An 18,941-nucleotide genomic window follows, 5' to 3' on the forward strand; every position below is an offset into this window, starting at 1 on the left:
TTACCTTGAATATAAGGCATTCAAGGGACGCCTGGGTGGCTCAGGGCATGATTCCGGGGTCCTGGGATCGAGTCCCACATCGGGCTCCCTGCATGGAGCCTGCTTCTGCCTTTGTCTCTGCCTTTCTGTGTCTTTTGTGAATAAGTAAACAAAATCTTAAAAAAGAAAAGGAATATAAGGCATTCAAAATGAAGTTGTCCATTGTATCCTTTTGTTATTTTTTGTAACTCCTTCCTTTTAACATTCTGAGTTGTAGAGAAGAAGCAATGTATGAGAAGTCAACCTAGAGATTATCTTGGTCAGGACATCCCAGTGACTGGAAGCAATGTCATTATAATCATATTTTTTATTATCTCCCTTTGTAAAAGTAACATATGCTTATTGTGAAATCTTTTGGCATTATGGAAATAAAGAATAAAGATGGTAAAAGTTACCTTCATGATCCTGATTCCAAAAGATAAAAGCTATTCATATTTTGTTTATATTTTCCTACACAGCACTGTATAGAAATCATATAAAAGTGTGTTAACTTTTAAAAATAGGAGTACTATTTATTCTGGGTTTTTTTTTTGCAGCTTACTATTTTCAATTAATGTAATTTGACATTTTTCCTTGCTACTTTGTAGATCTAATTTGTTCTTTTAAATATATATTACTCCATTGTATGGGTTTAAAATGATTTGTCCCATCTTCCACTGACCGACATTTGGGTTGGGTTTTCTGTTTTTTTTTTGTTTTGTTTTGTTTTTGTTTTGTTTTTGACATATGGTTATTTTAATATTTATACTGTTATAATTGTTACAATGAGACATTCAGCACGTATCTAAATATGTTTATAGAGATTGGCTCTTTCTGGATTTAAAATCTTTTGGTAATCATGCTAATTTCATTTAGGATGAGAAAACAAAATGCAGTAAGTATGCTGATGAACTTGCAAAAATGGAACTGAAATGGAAAGAACAGGTGAAGATTGCTGAAAATGTAAAACTAGCACTAGCTGAAGTAGAGGACAATTACAAAGTAAGTTTGGTATTTGTATAACTTGAGACATAGTGTAGCTGGTACTTTTGCAAGTATTTTAGCTATAATTTTTATCAATCTAATGTGCAATTTTAATGTAGGAAATTGGGATAGTATTTATGTATATAAACAAAAAGGCACAGCTACGTTATAGTTGAATATAATTAACTATGAACTGAGAAAATAAATACTCCTTTGCATTGCCATTGTGGCTTTAGTTCTGTGCACTCAATTGACTCATTAAAAAAATATTTTTAGGGGCACCTGGGTGGCCCAGTGGTTTGAGCATCTGCTTTTGGCTCAGGTCGTGATCCCAGGGTCCTGGGATCAAGTTCCTCATCAGGCTCCCTGCATGGAGCCTGCTTCTCCTTCTGCCTATGTCTCTGCCTCTCTCTGTGTCTCTCATGAATAAATAAATAAAATCTTTAAGAAAAATTCTATTTTTATATTAAAAAAATTCTATTTTTAAATCATTCTTAGTTTTTAAGATGAAAAATGATCATTTCATTTTCCTATTCACTTAGAAACAAACATGAATGTGAGTGTAAAATTATTTTAGGGCCTTCACATTTTTGTGGGAGCATAATATATGATCAGAAATTTAAAAATTTGTGTATGAGTTATTAAATGAATCACCAAAATGTGTTACCTGTGATCCTGAAAAATACAGCAAAGTGATACAATTTTAATTAACAAATGTTTTTTGTCAGTGTAATATTAGGCAACAAATAAGCCCAAATGGTAAATGATATTTTTAAGAATGTTAGAGAAAAAGATTAACAGGCTGTTTAATTATAAGTGGGAAGATATTTTCACTTTAAAGAATAATCTTACATATTTTGGAATATATATGTACATATGATTTGCATATGTGTGTGTGAGTGAAGACCAAAAAGCTCTAAATTATTTAACTTTGCTGTATTATAGCTAATTATACTTATAACCTAATTTTTAAATGTAGTATTTTTAAAGACAACAAGAATTTAGGTGCCTCCCCCCGGGGGCGGGGTGGAGAAGGTGGCACATTATAGTAATTTTACTAGTGGTTCTTTTTTATCTTCATCTATTGTCAGAATGAAAATTTCGTATTCATGAGATTATTATTTATGAGATCCCTGTGGATTTTGTTTTCAAAGGCTGGCAATTTATTATTTATAAAGTGTGAATACTGGATTTATATGAACTTTTGTCTTTGCATATTGACCAGAAAAAAAAATTTAGTAAAATTAAAGGCTACTACATATAGAGAGAGCATGAAAGAGCATTATGTTAGCTGTCATGGTGGTGATCATACAAGTAAGGGTGACTGCTATTTATGCATAAGGAGTCTATAATCTAGTAGGGATTGCTAGAAGTATAATGATGATAATCATAACTCCTTGACATTCATGACCCAGGCAATCATCTGTCAAACCTGTGGGAAGCTGACTAGTGTTTTTAGTTCATTTGGTTCATAATAGTGAGCATCTGAGTTAACATAGATTATGTAGCTGGTAAAGGTGCTTAGCTTTTTTTTTTGGTTAGTGTCCTTTCCCGTATTTTCTACTGTTTATTTTATTTTTTTTTTAAAGATTTTATTTATTTATTCATGATAGTCACAGAGAGAGAGAGAGAGAGAGAGAGAGAGAGGCAGAGACACAGGCAGAGGGAGAAGCAGGCTCCATGCAGGGAGCCCGACGTGGGATTCAATCCCGGGTCTCCAGGATCGCGCCCTGGGCCAAAGGCAGGCACTAAACCACTGCGCCACCCAGGGATCCCTTTTCTACTGTTTAGACACAGTTACTCACTAGACAAGACAAAGTAGGAGGAAGTTCTACATGAATAAAAAGTCTAATGAAGTATCTTAGGGCTGTTTCCAGTGGAATATTTAGGAGTTAAACATGGAGAAACCTGACCTTTGAAAGACCAAACTGGAGGGAGGAGAAGCAGAGCTGGGAAAAGAAAGAAGCAGCATTCTAAACAGGAAAAACATTTATACAAGTTTGGAAGTGAAAAGTGGAGAGTGTAGCCTGGAAATTTTGAGCAATCTTGAGTAATAGGACTTTAATGTCTATGATGGAGTAGATTCGACTTGAAAGAGATTGAAGCCATATTTCGGAAGGCCTAAAATGGAATTTGAGTGCTATTTGCTATTAAAAGTTTTCTAGAAGTAGGGCAGCCCCAGTGGCGCAGTGGTTTAGTGCCGCCTGCAGCCCGGAGTGTGATCCTGGAGACCCGGGATCGAGTCCCACGTCGGGCTCCCTGCATGGAGCCTGCTTCTTCCTCTGCCTGTGTCTCTGCCTTCTCTCTCTCTGTCTCTATCTCTCTATCTCTCTATCTCTCTATCTCTCTATCTCTATGAATAAATAAATAAAATCTTAAAAAAAATTTTTTTTCTAGAAGTAAAGGGACCTAACTATAGTAGGTCTTTCTGAAAACAATTTGGTAACCCTGAGCGGACTTACAGGAGGGGAGGGTTTTGAGGATAAGAAAATCTGAAGTATTTTCAGAATTACTTGGTAAAGACTACCCTTTTGGGTACCTTCCCTGATCACTTATTACTGAGTAGGACATGAGTCTATCAAGTAAAGCTCTGAAAGGGATCCTTAGGGAAAAATTATTGAAAAATAGGTTTATTTGTGTTTGTATCTATAATGTGATTGTTAAGTGAATGAATGAATGACTTAAGAAATTGAAAATGTCAAGTGGAAGAAGAAGAGGAGGAAGTATTGTAACATAGCTTTCTAACTTCAGTCACAGTGGGCTCTGATACTGATAATATTCTTTAACAAAATTATTAAAGTAGCTTTGGGACCTTTTGCCCTTAGAACGCAGAAAGAAATGAAAAGATGTCACCCATAGATTGAAAAGACAGGTTTGAAACTTGGAAAATAAAGATGTATGCCATGTGAATTAATATTAGTGCTTTATTCCCATGAGGATCATAGTTGAGAAGGCATAGGAAAAAGGGAGTTTTTAGGGGAAATAGAGAAGCCAAAGAAAAAACTTTGGCAAACACTCATATTTCTAATTGTGAAGAAGTGAACACAAAAAAGAGCAAGAGAAGATGACATTGTGGGTGAAATTTTACATAAACTATGGGAGAAGTTGTATGAGTAAGGGAAGTTGGTCAGGAATAACAAGTAATTCAGAGATGTCCAAAGACATACACCAAGGAAAATACGCGGGTATGGTAATAGGTTTTATTTTGATAGAGTGTTCTAGACTAGCTCTTGGCACATAAGGAGAGAATAGGTAATGAAAAAGATTAATGATGATTTTCTTTTTTCCAGCTTCAATTGGCAGAGAAAGACAAAGAAATAAATGGTCTGACTTCACGTTTGGAAAACCTGTCCAGGGAAAAGGTATTGAACAGTGCACTTAAAAAATCTTGTCAGGGGTGCCTAGGTGGCTCGGTCAGTTAAGTGTCTTAACTCTTAGTTTTGGCTCATAGTCTCAGGGTCATGCGATTGAGCTCTCTTTGGGCCTTTGCTCTCAGCATGGAGTCTGCTTGAGATTCTTGTTTCTTTTGTGCTCTCGCATGCACTCGCTCTCAAAAAAAAAATAAATAAATAAATAAAATCTTTTAAAAAATCTTCATATGATAGTGAATGATACCACAGCCTTATGAAGACCCATCTTACAGTCATGTGAGGGTGGCTTTGAGAAAAAGTTAAAGACTGAAACAGAGTAGAGAATATTTTTAGTTAGCTTGTATGTAACTAATAGCAAATGTTTTAGAGAATGTTTTTAGTGAAAAATTTTTATTTTAAAAAATTTTAATTTTAGAGATGATGCAGCAGAGTTGGGGAGGGTGGGGGAGAGAGAGAGAGAGAGAGAGAGAGAGAGAGAGAGAGAGAGAGAGAGAATCTCTTAAATAGGTTCCATGCCCAGCACAGAGCCCAAATGCAGGGCTTGATCTCAGGGTCATGAAATCATGATCTGAGCCAAAATCAAGTGGAACACTTAATGGACAGAGCCATCCAGCCACCCTTAAATAATAATTTTAAATACTTTACTTCATAATATGAGAAAAATGCTTAAGTGTTGAAATTTAACTTGGTCTTTGTTATGTATTTTATATGTAACAATAAACATTTTTAAATTTAGGAAGAGAGTAAAAAATTTAAAAATTGTATATACTATTGTCTTTATCTGGTTTTCTTTTGTGATAGGAAACATTTTCAAGTTGTTTAATGATTTATATAGTGTGACCTGACATTGAAACTGAGCATACATCTATAATGTAAAACATGCTATAGTACAACATTTCTCAGAGTGTGGTGTAAGGTCTTTTAGGAGGTCCGCATCCCCTTTTCAGAGGTCTACAAAATAAACTATTTTCACAATACTATATTTTTTAATTTATTCCCCATTGTGTTTATATATAAATATAGTAATATATAAATATATATTATATAAATATATAAATATGAATGAATATATATGTATATTCTCCTCCCCTCATTGTGTTACAGTTACATGCTGGTGTGTAAGTAGTGGTGAGTTAGTTTTGAATCAAGGCAGTTGAACCAAAGTACATTAGTGTAGTAATCATCTTCATCTTAACTGTTGCATTCACAGTTAAAAAAAAAAAAAAGAAAAAGCCGATTTCACTTATGATGAAACAGTAAAATAATAATCTTATTGAAGCTTGACCTTGGGGGTGCACATCTTAATATTCTGTGTGATGAAATGGAAAATACCCCCCACTCCCCAACCAGGTACTTCTACCTAATGAAGTATGGTTATCTTAAGGTGAAGAACTTGTGAGTTGTTTGGGTCTGAGCTGAACTAGCGTATCATTTCTGTATTAAAGAATGGCTAATAGACAAAATTTGATTATCGAAAGTAGGATATTTGGCAGATATTTTCTTGAAAAGAAGTGAAGTGAGTCTGTTACCTTATGGAAAAACAGTTGGTAGTATTTGTTGCCAATGATAAAATTCAAACTTCTAAGCAAAAACTAAAATTTTGTGAACCTTGTATCTGCTACCATGAACTTGATAATTCCCAAAATTTCTTTTTTTTAAAGAAGGTTTATTTTTTATTTATTTTTTTTAAAGAAGGTTTATTTGAGAGAGTGTGTGTGTGCATGCAAGTGGTGGGGGGCAGGTCGAACAGAGAGAGAATCCTCAGGCATACTGTTTGCTGAGCAGGTAGCCTGACATGTGGGTAGATCCCATGACCCTGAGATCGTGACCTGAGCTGAAATCAAGAGTCGGCAGCTTAAAAAAAAAAAAAAAAAAAAAAAAGAGTCGGCAGCTTAATCTACTGAGCTATCCAGGCGCCCCTCCAATGCTTGCTTACTTTTCTAATGAGATGAGTGGTAATATTAAGACTGATCTTTAAAAATTCTTCAGTGAAGTGTGTCAGCATTTGGCAGATCTGTGTAACTTAGTGAACCAGTCAGTAGCTTTCCAAGTGATCAGTGATACTATGAAATAATACATGGTAAGAGGATGACCATTCAGATCTTCAGGTTGGGTGACATTGCTGTGTAGTAGTTAATAGAATTCTGACTTTTCAAATCCATCATTTCCTCCCTATTGCCCCATGGCTTTCTAGTATAAGGAAGAAGAAGAACCTTCCTTTATCCTCATTTATTTTGCAGGAACAGTTATCTGACATCAGCCTGGTATACTACAATTCAGTTGAAATCTTACACCAGCCGTTTGGGAGTTAGTGCACATCTACATTAAGGGCTCAGATCCACAACTTTCCTTCCCTCCTGTACCCTCCCAGAAGGTTTGTTATTTTGCTAGAATGACTTACATAATTCAAGAAGGCACTATTATTAAAATTAGGTTTTATTATGAAGTTTTATTATATGTGCTGCCGAAGTGAGTACTAAAGTTTTATTATAAAAGGGTACAACTCAGGAAAACCATATGGAGGAGATATATAGGGCAAGGTGGGAGGTACTACAGAGCTTTCCTACCCTCTTTAGCCTGGCACTGTCTTAGCACAGTGATATATTTACCAACTGGAAGCTCTCTAAACTTTAAGAGTTTCAAATCTGGGGTTTCAGTATAACAGCATGATTGACTAAATCATTGACCAAGAGTTTTAACTCCATCTCCATCCTTCCTCCTATCCCTTAAAGTGTAGAAGTGGTGTGGAGTGAGGACATGGCACTAAATTTCCAACTCTCTGTAGTCATGTACTTGGTCATTCTGGTGGAACCTTGTTAACATAAATTAGCCTAACGGAGTATATCAGTGTATGTATGAGTGTATTTTTGATTTATATATATATTTTTAAGATTTTATTTATTCATGAGAGACAGAGAAGGATAGGCAGAGGGGGATGCAGGGCCACCTGCCCCCCCCCCACCCCAGGGAGCCTGATGTGTGGGACTTGATCCCTGTACCCCAGGATCATGCCCCCAGCTGAAGGCAGATGCTCAACCACTGAGCCACCCAGTTGTCTTTTGATGTATATTTTGATGTCTCTGTCCATCTATCTACTTATCTTTTTACCTGACAGTCATCAGTATGAACTCCTTAGTAGATTAGAAGTTATTACTGTTCTTATTTTGATGTTCCTGCAACCCTAGATTTGGTCAGTGAGAGCATTTTCAAGGAGGTTCCTGATATGCTCTGTATCTAAAGGGGGTATTTTGATGTTTTTGAACACTTAATACCTTTCCAGCATTGCAAGATATTCTAGCTTGTCTTGTATCCTTCTTCTTTATTCATCTTTGGAATTGTCCTTTTTTTTTTTCTTAAGTAAGAAAGAAGCCCTCATCCAACCCTCAAATTCTTTCTCCAAGGAGTTTATGGTTCATTATTAGTGGGACATGTATTTAGAAACCAAAATATGGGCCCTAGGTTTGTCCATGATTACTGATGATCATTGCTTCTAGATCTTTTCAGTGGGCAGAACTAAGAAACTTTTCAGATATGCGTTCTAGTTGAACTCCACATGGTTCTTCCTTGTCTTCCTCATTTCCTATTTGTATTCTTTCCAGAATCCTGGCATCCAATAATACCAACACATGTATTCATTTGCTAAATCCAGTAATCTACATAAAATAATTTCAGAATTGCTAGCATTATAACACCATGAGAAAGGAACCTATTAGAAATAGAATTGGTGATTGTTTGAAGTTCTTTTTTTTTTTTCTTCCTCCTCTACTTTTGCATATTATGTTCAAATAGTTTTTTCTTTTCTGTAACACAAAATGGCAAGTGGGTTAAAAAGATTCCTGCGGGGGATCCCAGAATGTCTCAGCTGTTTAGCGCCTGCCTTTGGCCCAGGGTGTGATCCTGGAGTCTTGGGATCAAGTCCCCTGTCGGGCTCCCTGCATGGAGCCTGCTTCTCCCTCTGCCTGTGTCTCTGCTTCTCTCTCTCTCTCTCTGTCTCTCATGAATAACTAAATAAAAATCTTAAAAAAAAAAAAAGATTCCTGCAAATAAACAATGGAATGAAGATAATTAAAATAACACAAATTAAGAGTAAGAAAATGATTCAAAAAATTTTTGGTATAAGTTTTGATTAGGTGTATTGCAAAATTAAAACCATGATACTCTAATCAGATCTGACAAGTTGGCAAAAAATATAAATATATTTTCTAAATGCTTCAGACAGGAATGCCTGGGTGGCTTAGTGGTTGAGTATCTGCCTTCGGCTCAGGGTGTAATCCTGGGATCCCAGGATTGAGTCCTGCATCAGGCTCCCTGTATAGAGCCTGTTTCTCCTCCCTCTGCCTATGTCTCCCTCTCTGTGTCTTTCATGAATAAATAAAGTCTTTTAAAAATAAATAAATGCTTCAGACAACTTGTTGAAATGTGGATTTACTTTCAGTATTGTTAACTAAGAAACCCAGCTCTAAGTGGTATTTTGCTTAGAGAGATTAGCTAATGCTAGAGAGAAACAGTCAAGATACTTTTATATTTTACATATATAAAACAAATTTTATATCTGAAAGTTTTATATGTATAATTTATACATGAGTGTATAAAATTTATATAATTACATACCTTGCGATTCATATTTATATGTAAAATGTTGTGTTTTGTATATACATATGTATTTATTTCGAAGTTTTATACAGGATAGAACCAGAGAGTCCTGAATGATTATAACCATTTGTAAGTTATTATATAAATGGCTGAAATCACGTACAATAATATAGTGGCTGTATTATGCTGCATTAACAAATTTCCCCAAAATTTAATGACTTAAAACATTTGTTATCTCACAGGTTCTGTGAGTGGGGAATTTGGGTGTGGCTTCACTGGGTCCTCTGGCTTGAGACCTCTTAAAGGACTGCAACTAGGGTATCAAATGGGATTCAGTCATCTCATGAAACTTCCAAGTTCACTCGCGTGATGTTACGATTCAGTTCCTTGGCAGTTATTAGAACAGGGAACAGACACACGTCTCCCTCTGCCATCTTCCATGAGGTCATTCCCCTTCTCTTGCCTCAAGTAAAGAAAGATTATTCATAACGTAACCTTTAACAATGTAAAAACTGATCACTCCCTTGCTTAAAGCTCCAAAATGGGCTTCCTCTGTACTTAAGATAAAACCCAAAAATCTTAACATAGCCTATGATACTTTGTATGACAGCCTTCATTTATCTCTCTATTCTTAAGTTACAGTGTTCTGTTTCACTATCCTGTGTTGTAGAGTCAGTCTCCATAGTTCTCAAACCTGAGCTTGCATCAAAATCACCTATTTGCTTGTTAAAACATAGATTCCTGGGTCCATTCCCAAAGTTTCTAATTTAGTAGGTTTGTAGTGGAGCTTAAGATTTGCATTTCTAAGTTCCATGCTGCTGCTCTGGGAACCACACTAAAAGAATTGTTCTAGTCACCCAGGCTTTACAGCTCACCAACTGCTTTATTTTCTCAAGGGCTCTCATTCTTTTCTTTTGCCAGGAATATTCCTGCTTATAATTTTTTTTGTTACTTAGTTGGACTTTCTTTTAAAGAAGAGTTTAAACATATGAGACATATGTTTATGTAGAGAGAATAATAAACTTTGTGTACTCCTCACCCAACATTGATAATTGTTATATTTTATGGCTGTCTTATCTGTGCAAACATAATTACCTTTCCTCCTCTCCCCCCCTATATTTTTCAAGTATATCCCAGAATTTTTATTATTTCCCTCTAAATATTTATTTGTAACTACTTTTTAAAAATTTATTTTTTTATTTAGAGAGTGTGTGGGGGAAGGGGGTGGAGAGAATCTTAGGCAGACTCCGCACAGAGCATGGAGCTCGGCACAGGGCTTGATCCCGCAACCATGAGATCAGTACCTCAAACAAAACCAAGAGTCAGACACTTAATCGACTGAGCTACCCAGGCACCCCACCTGTAACTACTATTGACTCATCCTTCAAGTCCCATATTGATTTTTTCTTCAGTAAGGCCTTCTTTGACCTTCCACTCTGATGTAGTGCCTCTATTAAACTCAAATCTGGGACCTGTACTTTTATTATATAGCGTTTACCATAATTTCTAATTAATACTTATTTCTGGTCATTCAACATCTGCCTTCTCTGCTTAATTGTAAAATCCATGAAGATAGGAATTGTGCCTATTTTATTCACCATGGTCTTTGTAGCTCCTAATAGAGTGCCTGATATTTAAAGTTATAAATATTAGTTGAATTAATGGGGCAAATATACATACTGTATAGCATTTGCTTGTAAAAACATTTGGTAAAAGAAATGTACTGGGACCAACAGTTTCATTGTCAGTTAATACCCTGCCTTGTCAGGGTACAATAAAGTAGGACAGTTTGCTTTCTACTTCCTGTCTTCTTGAGTTTCTCTTGATTTTCTGTTACCACTATAGTTTTATATTACTTCAAAAGTCTGTATTTATAAGAATTTCTATTTGCTGTTTTAACAACTTAATGTTTATCTCCCCCAGTGTTGTCTCAGAACCCTCACCCCTACCCCAGTATTCTACAGAGTTAGTAGGATTAAGCCCCTTTTGTTTATCACTAAAACCTAGATCCAGACATAGATCTATGAGTGAGTAAAGGATTATCACTAACAATATATATTTTATTTGTTTATTGTCCTCCTTCCTTTAGAATATAAGCTCCATTTGGGCTAAGGAATTTTTGTGTGTTTTGGTTATCCTGGAATCTCTAGTGCCTGCTTCATTGTATTCAGTAAATATTTGTTGAACATGTGTGTGAATATAACTAGTAGTATGAATTAGTATATCTCCTAAGATTAAAAACCCTACTGATTTAAATTCTTTTAGAAACTTAATAGCTTAAAATATCTATCTTATGTTTTCATGTCATTCCAAAACCACTATTTAGGATTAACATTTTCATATCTTTATACAATTTCAGATATTGTGCATAAATCCCTAAGTAGATACTTGAAAGGGGGAGAATAAAGAAAATAATGAAGCAAGAGAAAAATGACAAAAAATGATTTAAAAAAACATTGTAGGAAATACTTTATTAAATAATAAAATTAAAAATGTTTTATTTTTTAAAAGATTTTATTTATTCATGAGAGACACAGAGAAAGAGAGATGCAGAGAAGCAGAGACACAGGTAGAGGGAGAAACAGGTTCCATGCAGGAGCCTGATGTGGGACTCCCATCCTAGGTCTCCAGGATCAGGCCCTGGGCTGAAGGCAGTGCTAAACCGCTGAGCCACCTGGGCTGCCCAAAAAATGTTTTAAAGACTATTTCAGAATATTTGTTAACATCAGATACTTGACTAGTGATTTTTTTTTTCCTGGATCTGCCTACCACCTGAGAATAGAAAAGTAATATATATACTTAGAAATGATTAGTGGGAGCTATCTCTAATGAAGTGTTATAGCAATAGCATGGTGATTAAATAATCATGACCCCAACAACTGATCTTATAATAAAAGTCATACAGACTGCCATATGTTTACATCTTTAGCTGTAACTTAGAGGCTATCTGGGAGTGATAAAAGGAGGTTATGAGAATTCTATAATATTTTGAACTTGTTCTGAGTTGTAATGATTTCAAAACACTTAATGTCTGTTCTTCTCCATTACTCTTACTGCATCCTCATGTGACATGTAAGAGAAATAAATTGGGACACCTGGGTGGCACAGCAGTTGAGCATCTGCCTTTGGCTCAGGACAGGATCCAGGTCCTGGGATCGAGTCCCACATCGGACTCCTCTCTCTGGAGAGCCTACTTCTCCCTCTGCCTATATCTCTGCCTTTCTCTGTGTGTCTCTCATGAATAAATAAATAAAATCTTTCCCCCCAAAAAAAGAAATATATTACTCCTCCTATTTAACAGAGTACCAGAGACATCCTTAATTTGTTGGTTTATTTGTAAAACCAGTGCTATTGTGGGCCATTCTGGGGCCTTGAAACAAAAAAAATTTTGGCACTCTAGCAAAGGCAAAACCAGCTAATCAAACTTAAGTGCACTGGAACTATATAAGAGAGGACTTCTAACAAAATCTATTTCTTAAATTGTGGAGGCTTTTTATTTTAGGAGAATTATAAATAGCCATTATTAATACTGTGCTCAGGTAAATTAGCCATACTCAGGTCATGCATGTTTTTGAAGGTAGAGGAGGTCTTAAAGGATTTCTTGACCATTATTATTCTATGGGCCTTTTGATAGTCTGGTTAGGTCTGTTTTCAGAAAAATATATATAATTTAAAAGATTTATTTATTTTAAAGAGTGACAGTGTTGGGGGGCCGGGGCGGGGGGAGGCAGAGAGAGAATCTCAAGCAGAGTCATTGCTAAATGTAGAACCAGATGTGGGGCTTGGTTCCAGGACCCCAAGATCATGACCTGAGCTGAAATCAGGAGTTGGCCACTCAACTGACTGAGCCACCTAGGTACCCCAGAAATATTTTTAAATGAATAAAGCAAAACATAGAGAATCACAAAGGAAACGAGTTATAAGAAAGTCATCAACAATTTTTTTTAAGATTTTATTTATTCATGAGAGAGACAGAGAAGCAGAGACACAGGCAGAGGGAGGAGACTCAGGCTCCCTGCAAGGAGCCCAATGTGGGACTCGATCCCAGATCACACCCTGAGCCAAAGGAAGTTGCTCAACCCCTGAGCCACCCAGGCATCCTTCGTCAAAATATTAAAACAATTTATGGAGTGCCTGGGTGGCTCAGCCTGTTGAGCATCTACCTTTGACTTAGGTCATGATCTCAGGGTCCTGGGATTGAGCCCCATGTTGGGTTCCCTGCTCAGTGAGGATGCTTCTCCCTCTGCCTCTCATCTGCTTGTCTCCCTTAAATAAAATCTTTTTTAAAAACCCCAAATTTATGATCTATGTGACAGTAGTATATGTGCTTATTTAAAAATGTTAAGGGATCCCTGGGTGGCGCAGTGGTTTGGCGCCTGTCTTTGGCCCAGGGCGCGATCCTGGAGACCCGGGATCGAATCCCACGTCGGGCTCCCGGTGCATGGAGCCTGCTTCTCCCTCTGCCTGTGTCTCTGCCTCTCTCTCTCTCTCTCTCTCTCTCTCTCTCTCTCTCTCTGTGACTGCCATAAATAAATAAATAAATAAATAAATAAAAAGAAAAAAGATTAAAAAAAAGAATTTTAAAAATGTTAAATAAGATTTAGCTTGTCTAATAATTACCATAAGTTCAAGGTAGTGAAGTATAAAGGCTGTTTTGAGATGCTTGCAATGGCTATAATAGGAAGTGAATATATTGGTGATTCTGTAGGTGAAAAAGTTAAAGGTACTACAACTATTGCTGTGCTATTTTGCCTACATTGGTAATTGAAGAAAATGCTAAATTTCAGTTAGAAGTTAGTGAAAAGATAAAAATTTATTTTCCCCATATAAGTTCATTTATTTTCTGAATTCTAAATGTGGACCCTTTGGGGAGTGTTGTGAATGCAAATTTCAGAATATTCACTAAGTCAACAGCTCAGTGTTCCAATTTACCAAACAACCTACTTATAGCTGTCTTGTTCGTGTCCCTGTGTTCTGTTTACCCCACCTCCAGTTTCCCTAATGAGGAATCAAAGCTGCTTGTTACTGGTCCTTTTCTTACCCTGCATCCTATTTGCAGGAGATTTATTGCATCTCTCATGGTAGAAGAGAGGAGTATTAACTTAGAGGGAACTCTTTATTATGTTGGAATCTCTATGAAGTTGCTTGACTGTACCATAAATCTTTTGATGAAACCCTTGACTCAATTTAAGTAGTTTGCTTAGAGAAGAATTGTACCATATTCTTTCAAGTTAGTTAAAATTTTTTTTTAGCAGTTTATCCTATCTACATCTTTTGCTACTTTCGTGCCCTTTTCTTCTTGACGCTTCTTTGAAATATTTTTTAAATTTACTCTCACTTTTTCTCTATTCACATTGCACTTTCACAATTGTGAATTACATGACAGCACTTCTTGAGTCATGGCAGGAGATGAAGGAACCTCCATTGAGGACCTGCTGTGTTAAAAACACTCTAATTTCTCAGTATTCCTCTAGGGCTGGAGAAAGTAAGTTCTTCAGGGTTATTATTGTTGGGGTTGATGAGCAAACCCAGGTAGTTGACTCCAGTCTTTCCATGTCATACCATCCCCCTATTTATGATTTCAAGTATAACCAATTTCAAGTGTGCCCAGTATAGTTTTGCTACAATAACCTCACTAAAGAACCATCTTATGACTGTTCAGACACTGGTAGGCCCATTTTAGTAAACTCTATGATATAGATATGGCATATCTGGCTTGCAACTTGTCTTTTCTTTTGTTCTTCACATGCAGCCTATGCTCTAGCCATATCATTCATTTAACCAATCCTGCAATAATGTTGTTCACATATCTTCTGTACTCTTTTCACATGCTTAGGAGGAACTTCTAATTGCTGTATCTCTTCTCAAACCTAAATTGATTTGAATTTTTCATGTTTATCAGTTTTGCTTTTAGTGATAATGACTTATTCTGTTTTAAGGTTACTTCATTTGATGGTAGTTTATATAGGTAAAAATTTGCTGACCTAGAATCTCATCTCTGTTCTCTTGGGATGACATTCAGCAAAACCAGCTGAGTTTTACAGATGAAATTTTCCATTTTCTCATCCTTTGTTAAAATTTGTTTTTTTTTTTAAACAGCTTTTTTGAGGTACAGTTTACATGTAATAAAACCCACCTATTTTAAGTGCAATTTGATGGATTATGGTGACTCTATAGTTCTGTAAATACCATTATGTTCAGACTATAGAATGTTTCTAGTACTGTACAAAATTTCTTCATGCTTTTTAGTCAACTCCTTCAGCTGTCCTCAGTCCCAGACAATCACTGATCTACCTTCTGCTACTATATAGTTTGACCTTTTCTAAGCATTTCATATAAATGCAGTCAGGCAGAATTTACCCATTCACTAGTTGGACATTAATCCTTTAACCAGCTGATGGACATGTGGATTATTTCTAGTGTTTATGCTTTGAACATTCTCATGTCTGTTTGTAGACCTGTGTTTTCATTTTTCTCAAGTAGATGCCTAGAAATAGAATTGCTTTCTTACATGATGAGTATGTTTTTAACAAGCAGCTACATTGTTTTTCAAAGTAGCTGTAGCATTTTGCATTCCCACTAGCAGTGTATGAGCATTCCAGTTGCTCTATAGCCTCATTAATACTTGGTATTATTGAGTTTTAATTTTAGTCATGCTGGTGGGTGTGCAGTGTTGAAGTTTTAATTTCCCTGATGACTAATGGTGCTGGGCATCTTTTCATGTGCTTATAGGCCATTCACATATATATTTTTAAGTAGTCCAATGTAGGGCTTAAACTCATGACTCTGAGAGGGAGTTTTATGTTCTACCAACTGAGCCAGTCAGGTACCCCCATTCATATATATTCTTTTGTGAAGTGTTGAGATTTTTACTTATTTTTAATTGGATTATCTTTGTTGGTTGTATTTGGTTTTAGGAGTTCTTTATATATTCTAAATATAATTCCTTTTTCTTTTTTTAAAAAAAATTTTTTTTATTTATGATAGTCACAGAGAGAGAGAGAGAGAGAGAGAGAGAGAGGCAGAGACATAGGCAGAGGGAGAAGCAGGCTCCATGCACCAGGAGCCCGACATGGGATTCGATCCCGGGTCTCCAGGATCGCGCCCTGGGCCAAAGGCAGGCGCTAAACCACTGCGCCACCCGGGGTTCCCAATATAATTCCTTTTTCATATGTCTTGGAAATATTTTCTTCCAATATGTAGCTTGCCTTTTCATTTTTATTTATTTATGATTAAATTTTATTTAAATTCAGTTAATTAACATAGAATGTATTATTAGTTTCAGAAGTAAAGTTCAGTGGCTCATCACTTGAGTGTAACACCCAGTGCTCGTAACATCACGTGCCCTCCTTAATGCCCATCATCCATTTACTCTACCTCCCCATCTCCCCCACTCCTCAAGCCCCTCCCCTCCAACAACCCTCAGCTGGTTTCCTAAAGTTAGGAATCTCTTGTGGTTTGTCTCCCTCTCTGATTTCGTCTTATTTTTCCCTACCTTCCTCTATGATGCTGTTTTGTTTCTTAAATTCTGTATATGAATGAAATCATGTAATTATCTTTCTGATTGACTTCTCTTAGCATGATACCCTCTAATTCCCTCCACATCATTGGAAATGGTAAGATTTTTTGTTTTTTGATGGCCAAGTAATAATATTCCAGTGTGTATGTGTGTATACACACCACATCTTTTTTATCCACTCATCTGTTGATGGACATCTGGGCTCTTTCCATAGTTGACTATTGTGGACAATGCTGCTATAAGCATTGGGGTGCAGGTTCCCCTTCAGATCACTACATTTATATCCTTTGGGTAAATACTTAGTAGTGCAATTGCTGGGTCATAGTGTAGCTCTGTTTATAACTTTTGGAGGAACCTCCATACTGTTTTCCAGTGCCTTTTCATTTTTAAAAATCTTTGAAGAGCAGAAGCTTCTAATATTGAAAAGTCTAATTTAGCAATATTTTTCTTAATGGTTCATGCTGTTTGTGTCCTGTCTTAACAGATTTTTGACTAATCCAAGACTATAAAGATTTTCCCCTATTTTTTCTTTCACTAGATTTATAGCTTTAGCTCTTATGTTTAGATTTATGATCTACTTAAAATTTTTTTGGTGGGGGGGGGCACCTGGGTGGCTCAGTCTGTTAAGCATTCAACTCTTGATCTCAGCTCAAGTCTTGATATCAGGGTTGTTGAGTTCAAGCCTTGTGAACTTTAAAATACTAAAATAATTTTTTTTTGTATGGTATGATATATAGTCAAAATGTATAGATAGCCAGTGTTTTGTTTTGTTTTTTTTTTTTTATTTGTTTTGTTTTTCTTTAAAGATTTATTTGAGAGAGAGCATGAGCAGGGCAGGGGCACGGGGAGAGGGAGAAGCAAACTCCCGCTGAACAGGAAGCCCCCATGAGGGGCCCTGTCCCAGGACCCTGGGATCATGACCTGAGCTGAAGATAGACACTTAACTGACTGAGTCACCCAGGTGCCCCTAGATACCCAGTTTTTTAAGTTAATGTTTAAAAGACTATCCTTTTCCTTCACTGAATTACTTCTACATCTTTGTTGAAAATTGAGTATGGATATATTTTTGGACTCTGTCTTTTGTTTTATAGATTTATTTTTATTTTTTATTTTTAAAGGTTTTATTTATTTATTTATTCATGAGAGACACAATGAGAGACAGGCAGAGACATAGGCAGAGGGAGAAGCAGACTCCATATAGGGAGCCCAATGTTGGGACTTGATCCCGGGACCCTGGGATCATGCCCTGAGCTGAAGGCAGGCACTCAACCACTGAACCATCCAGGCATCCCTGTTTTATAGATTTATATCAGGGGTCTGCCGGCTAACATCTACAAGCCAAATATGACTCATGATCTATTTTGTAAATAAAGTTTTATTAGCATATGACCATGCCCATTCATTTAGGCATTACCTGTGGCTAAAACAACAGAGGCAGATTTGAGTAGTTGTGACAGACTGTCTTAAAAAGCTGAAAGTATCTACTATCAGACCCTATAAAGGAAAAAAATTGTCAGCTCCTAATCTGTGTGTTCATCCATTTATGATCTATTTACATTCTCTTCTCTCGATATTATAGCTTTAATAGAGGCCTTGAAATCAGGTGTAAGTCTTCCAACTTTGTTTTTAAAAATGGGCTATTACAGGACATTTGTATTTCAGTCATTGTTTCAGCTTGTCAATTTATACAAAAGCCTGCTGGGATTTTTATTGGGTTGTATTGAATGTATAGATTAATTTGGGAGGAATTTATAAAAATGCTAAGTTTTCTAACCCATGAATGTGGTATATTTTTCTACTTGTTGAAGTTCTCTTTAATTTTTCTCAGGATGCTTGTTTTTAGTGTACAGACCTTGAACATCTTTTATGAAATTTATTCCTAAGTATTTTAATATTGATTCTACTATAAATGGTGTGTTCAAAATTTTCATTTTTCAATTGTGTGTTGCTTATATATAGAAAATCGATTTTATATATTGATCTTGTGTATTGCCACTTTGCTAAATCTACTCATTCTCCTAGTTCTGTAGATTCCTTAGGATTTTCTACATATATGATCAGATCCTCTGTATAAAGATGATTTTATGTCTTCCTTTTTAATCTGCCTTAATCTTGCCTTAATTCACTGTTTAGAATCTCCAGTATGATGTTGAATAGAAGTGGGGAAAGCAGACATTCTTGGCTTATTATTGCTCTTAGGTAGAATCATTTAGTTTTTCCACCATTAACATTCACTGTAGGGTTTTGAAGTGTCTTTTTTCACATTAAGGATGTTCTTTTTTATTTCTAGGTAGCTGAGATTTAAAAAACGTATATGAATGCCTGTGAATTTTGTAAAATATTTCTTCTGCATCTTTTGAAATGATCATACTGTTTTTTCCATTAATCTGTGAACATAGTGAATTATATTGATTTTTGGATGTTAAACTAAATATGCTTGCTTATGGTAAAACCAC

General features: G+C 35.9%; 1 protein-coding gene across 3 annotated transcripts in view; it reads left to right on the forward strand.

Moving 5' to 3' along the window:
* Nucleotides 1–18,941, forward strand: part of TAX1BP1 (Tax1 binding protein 1) — a 94,560-nt gene that overhangs the window by 58,347 nt on the left and 17,272 nt on the right. For all 3 annotated transcript variants that reach the window (XM_055314520.1, XM_055314521.1, XM_055314522.1), the window contains 2 exons: nucleotides 895–1,020; nucleotides 4,293–4,364. In XM_055314520.1, the coding sequence (XP_055170495.1) occupies nucleotides 895–1,020; nucleotides 4,293–4,364 (198 nt within the window). The remainder of the gene's footprint in view (nucleotides 1–894; nucleotides 1,021–4,292; nucleotides 4,365–18,941) is intronic.

Source organism: Nyctereutes procyonoides, unplaced genomic scaffold, assembly GCF_905146905.1.
Source record: "Nyctereutes procyonoides isolate TBG_1078 unplaced genomic scaffold, NYPRO_anot_genome, whole genome shotgun sequence".
Lineage (NCBI taxonomy): Eukaryota > Metazoa > Chordata > Mammalia > Carnivora > Canidae > Nyctereutes > Nyctereutes procyonoides.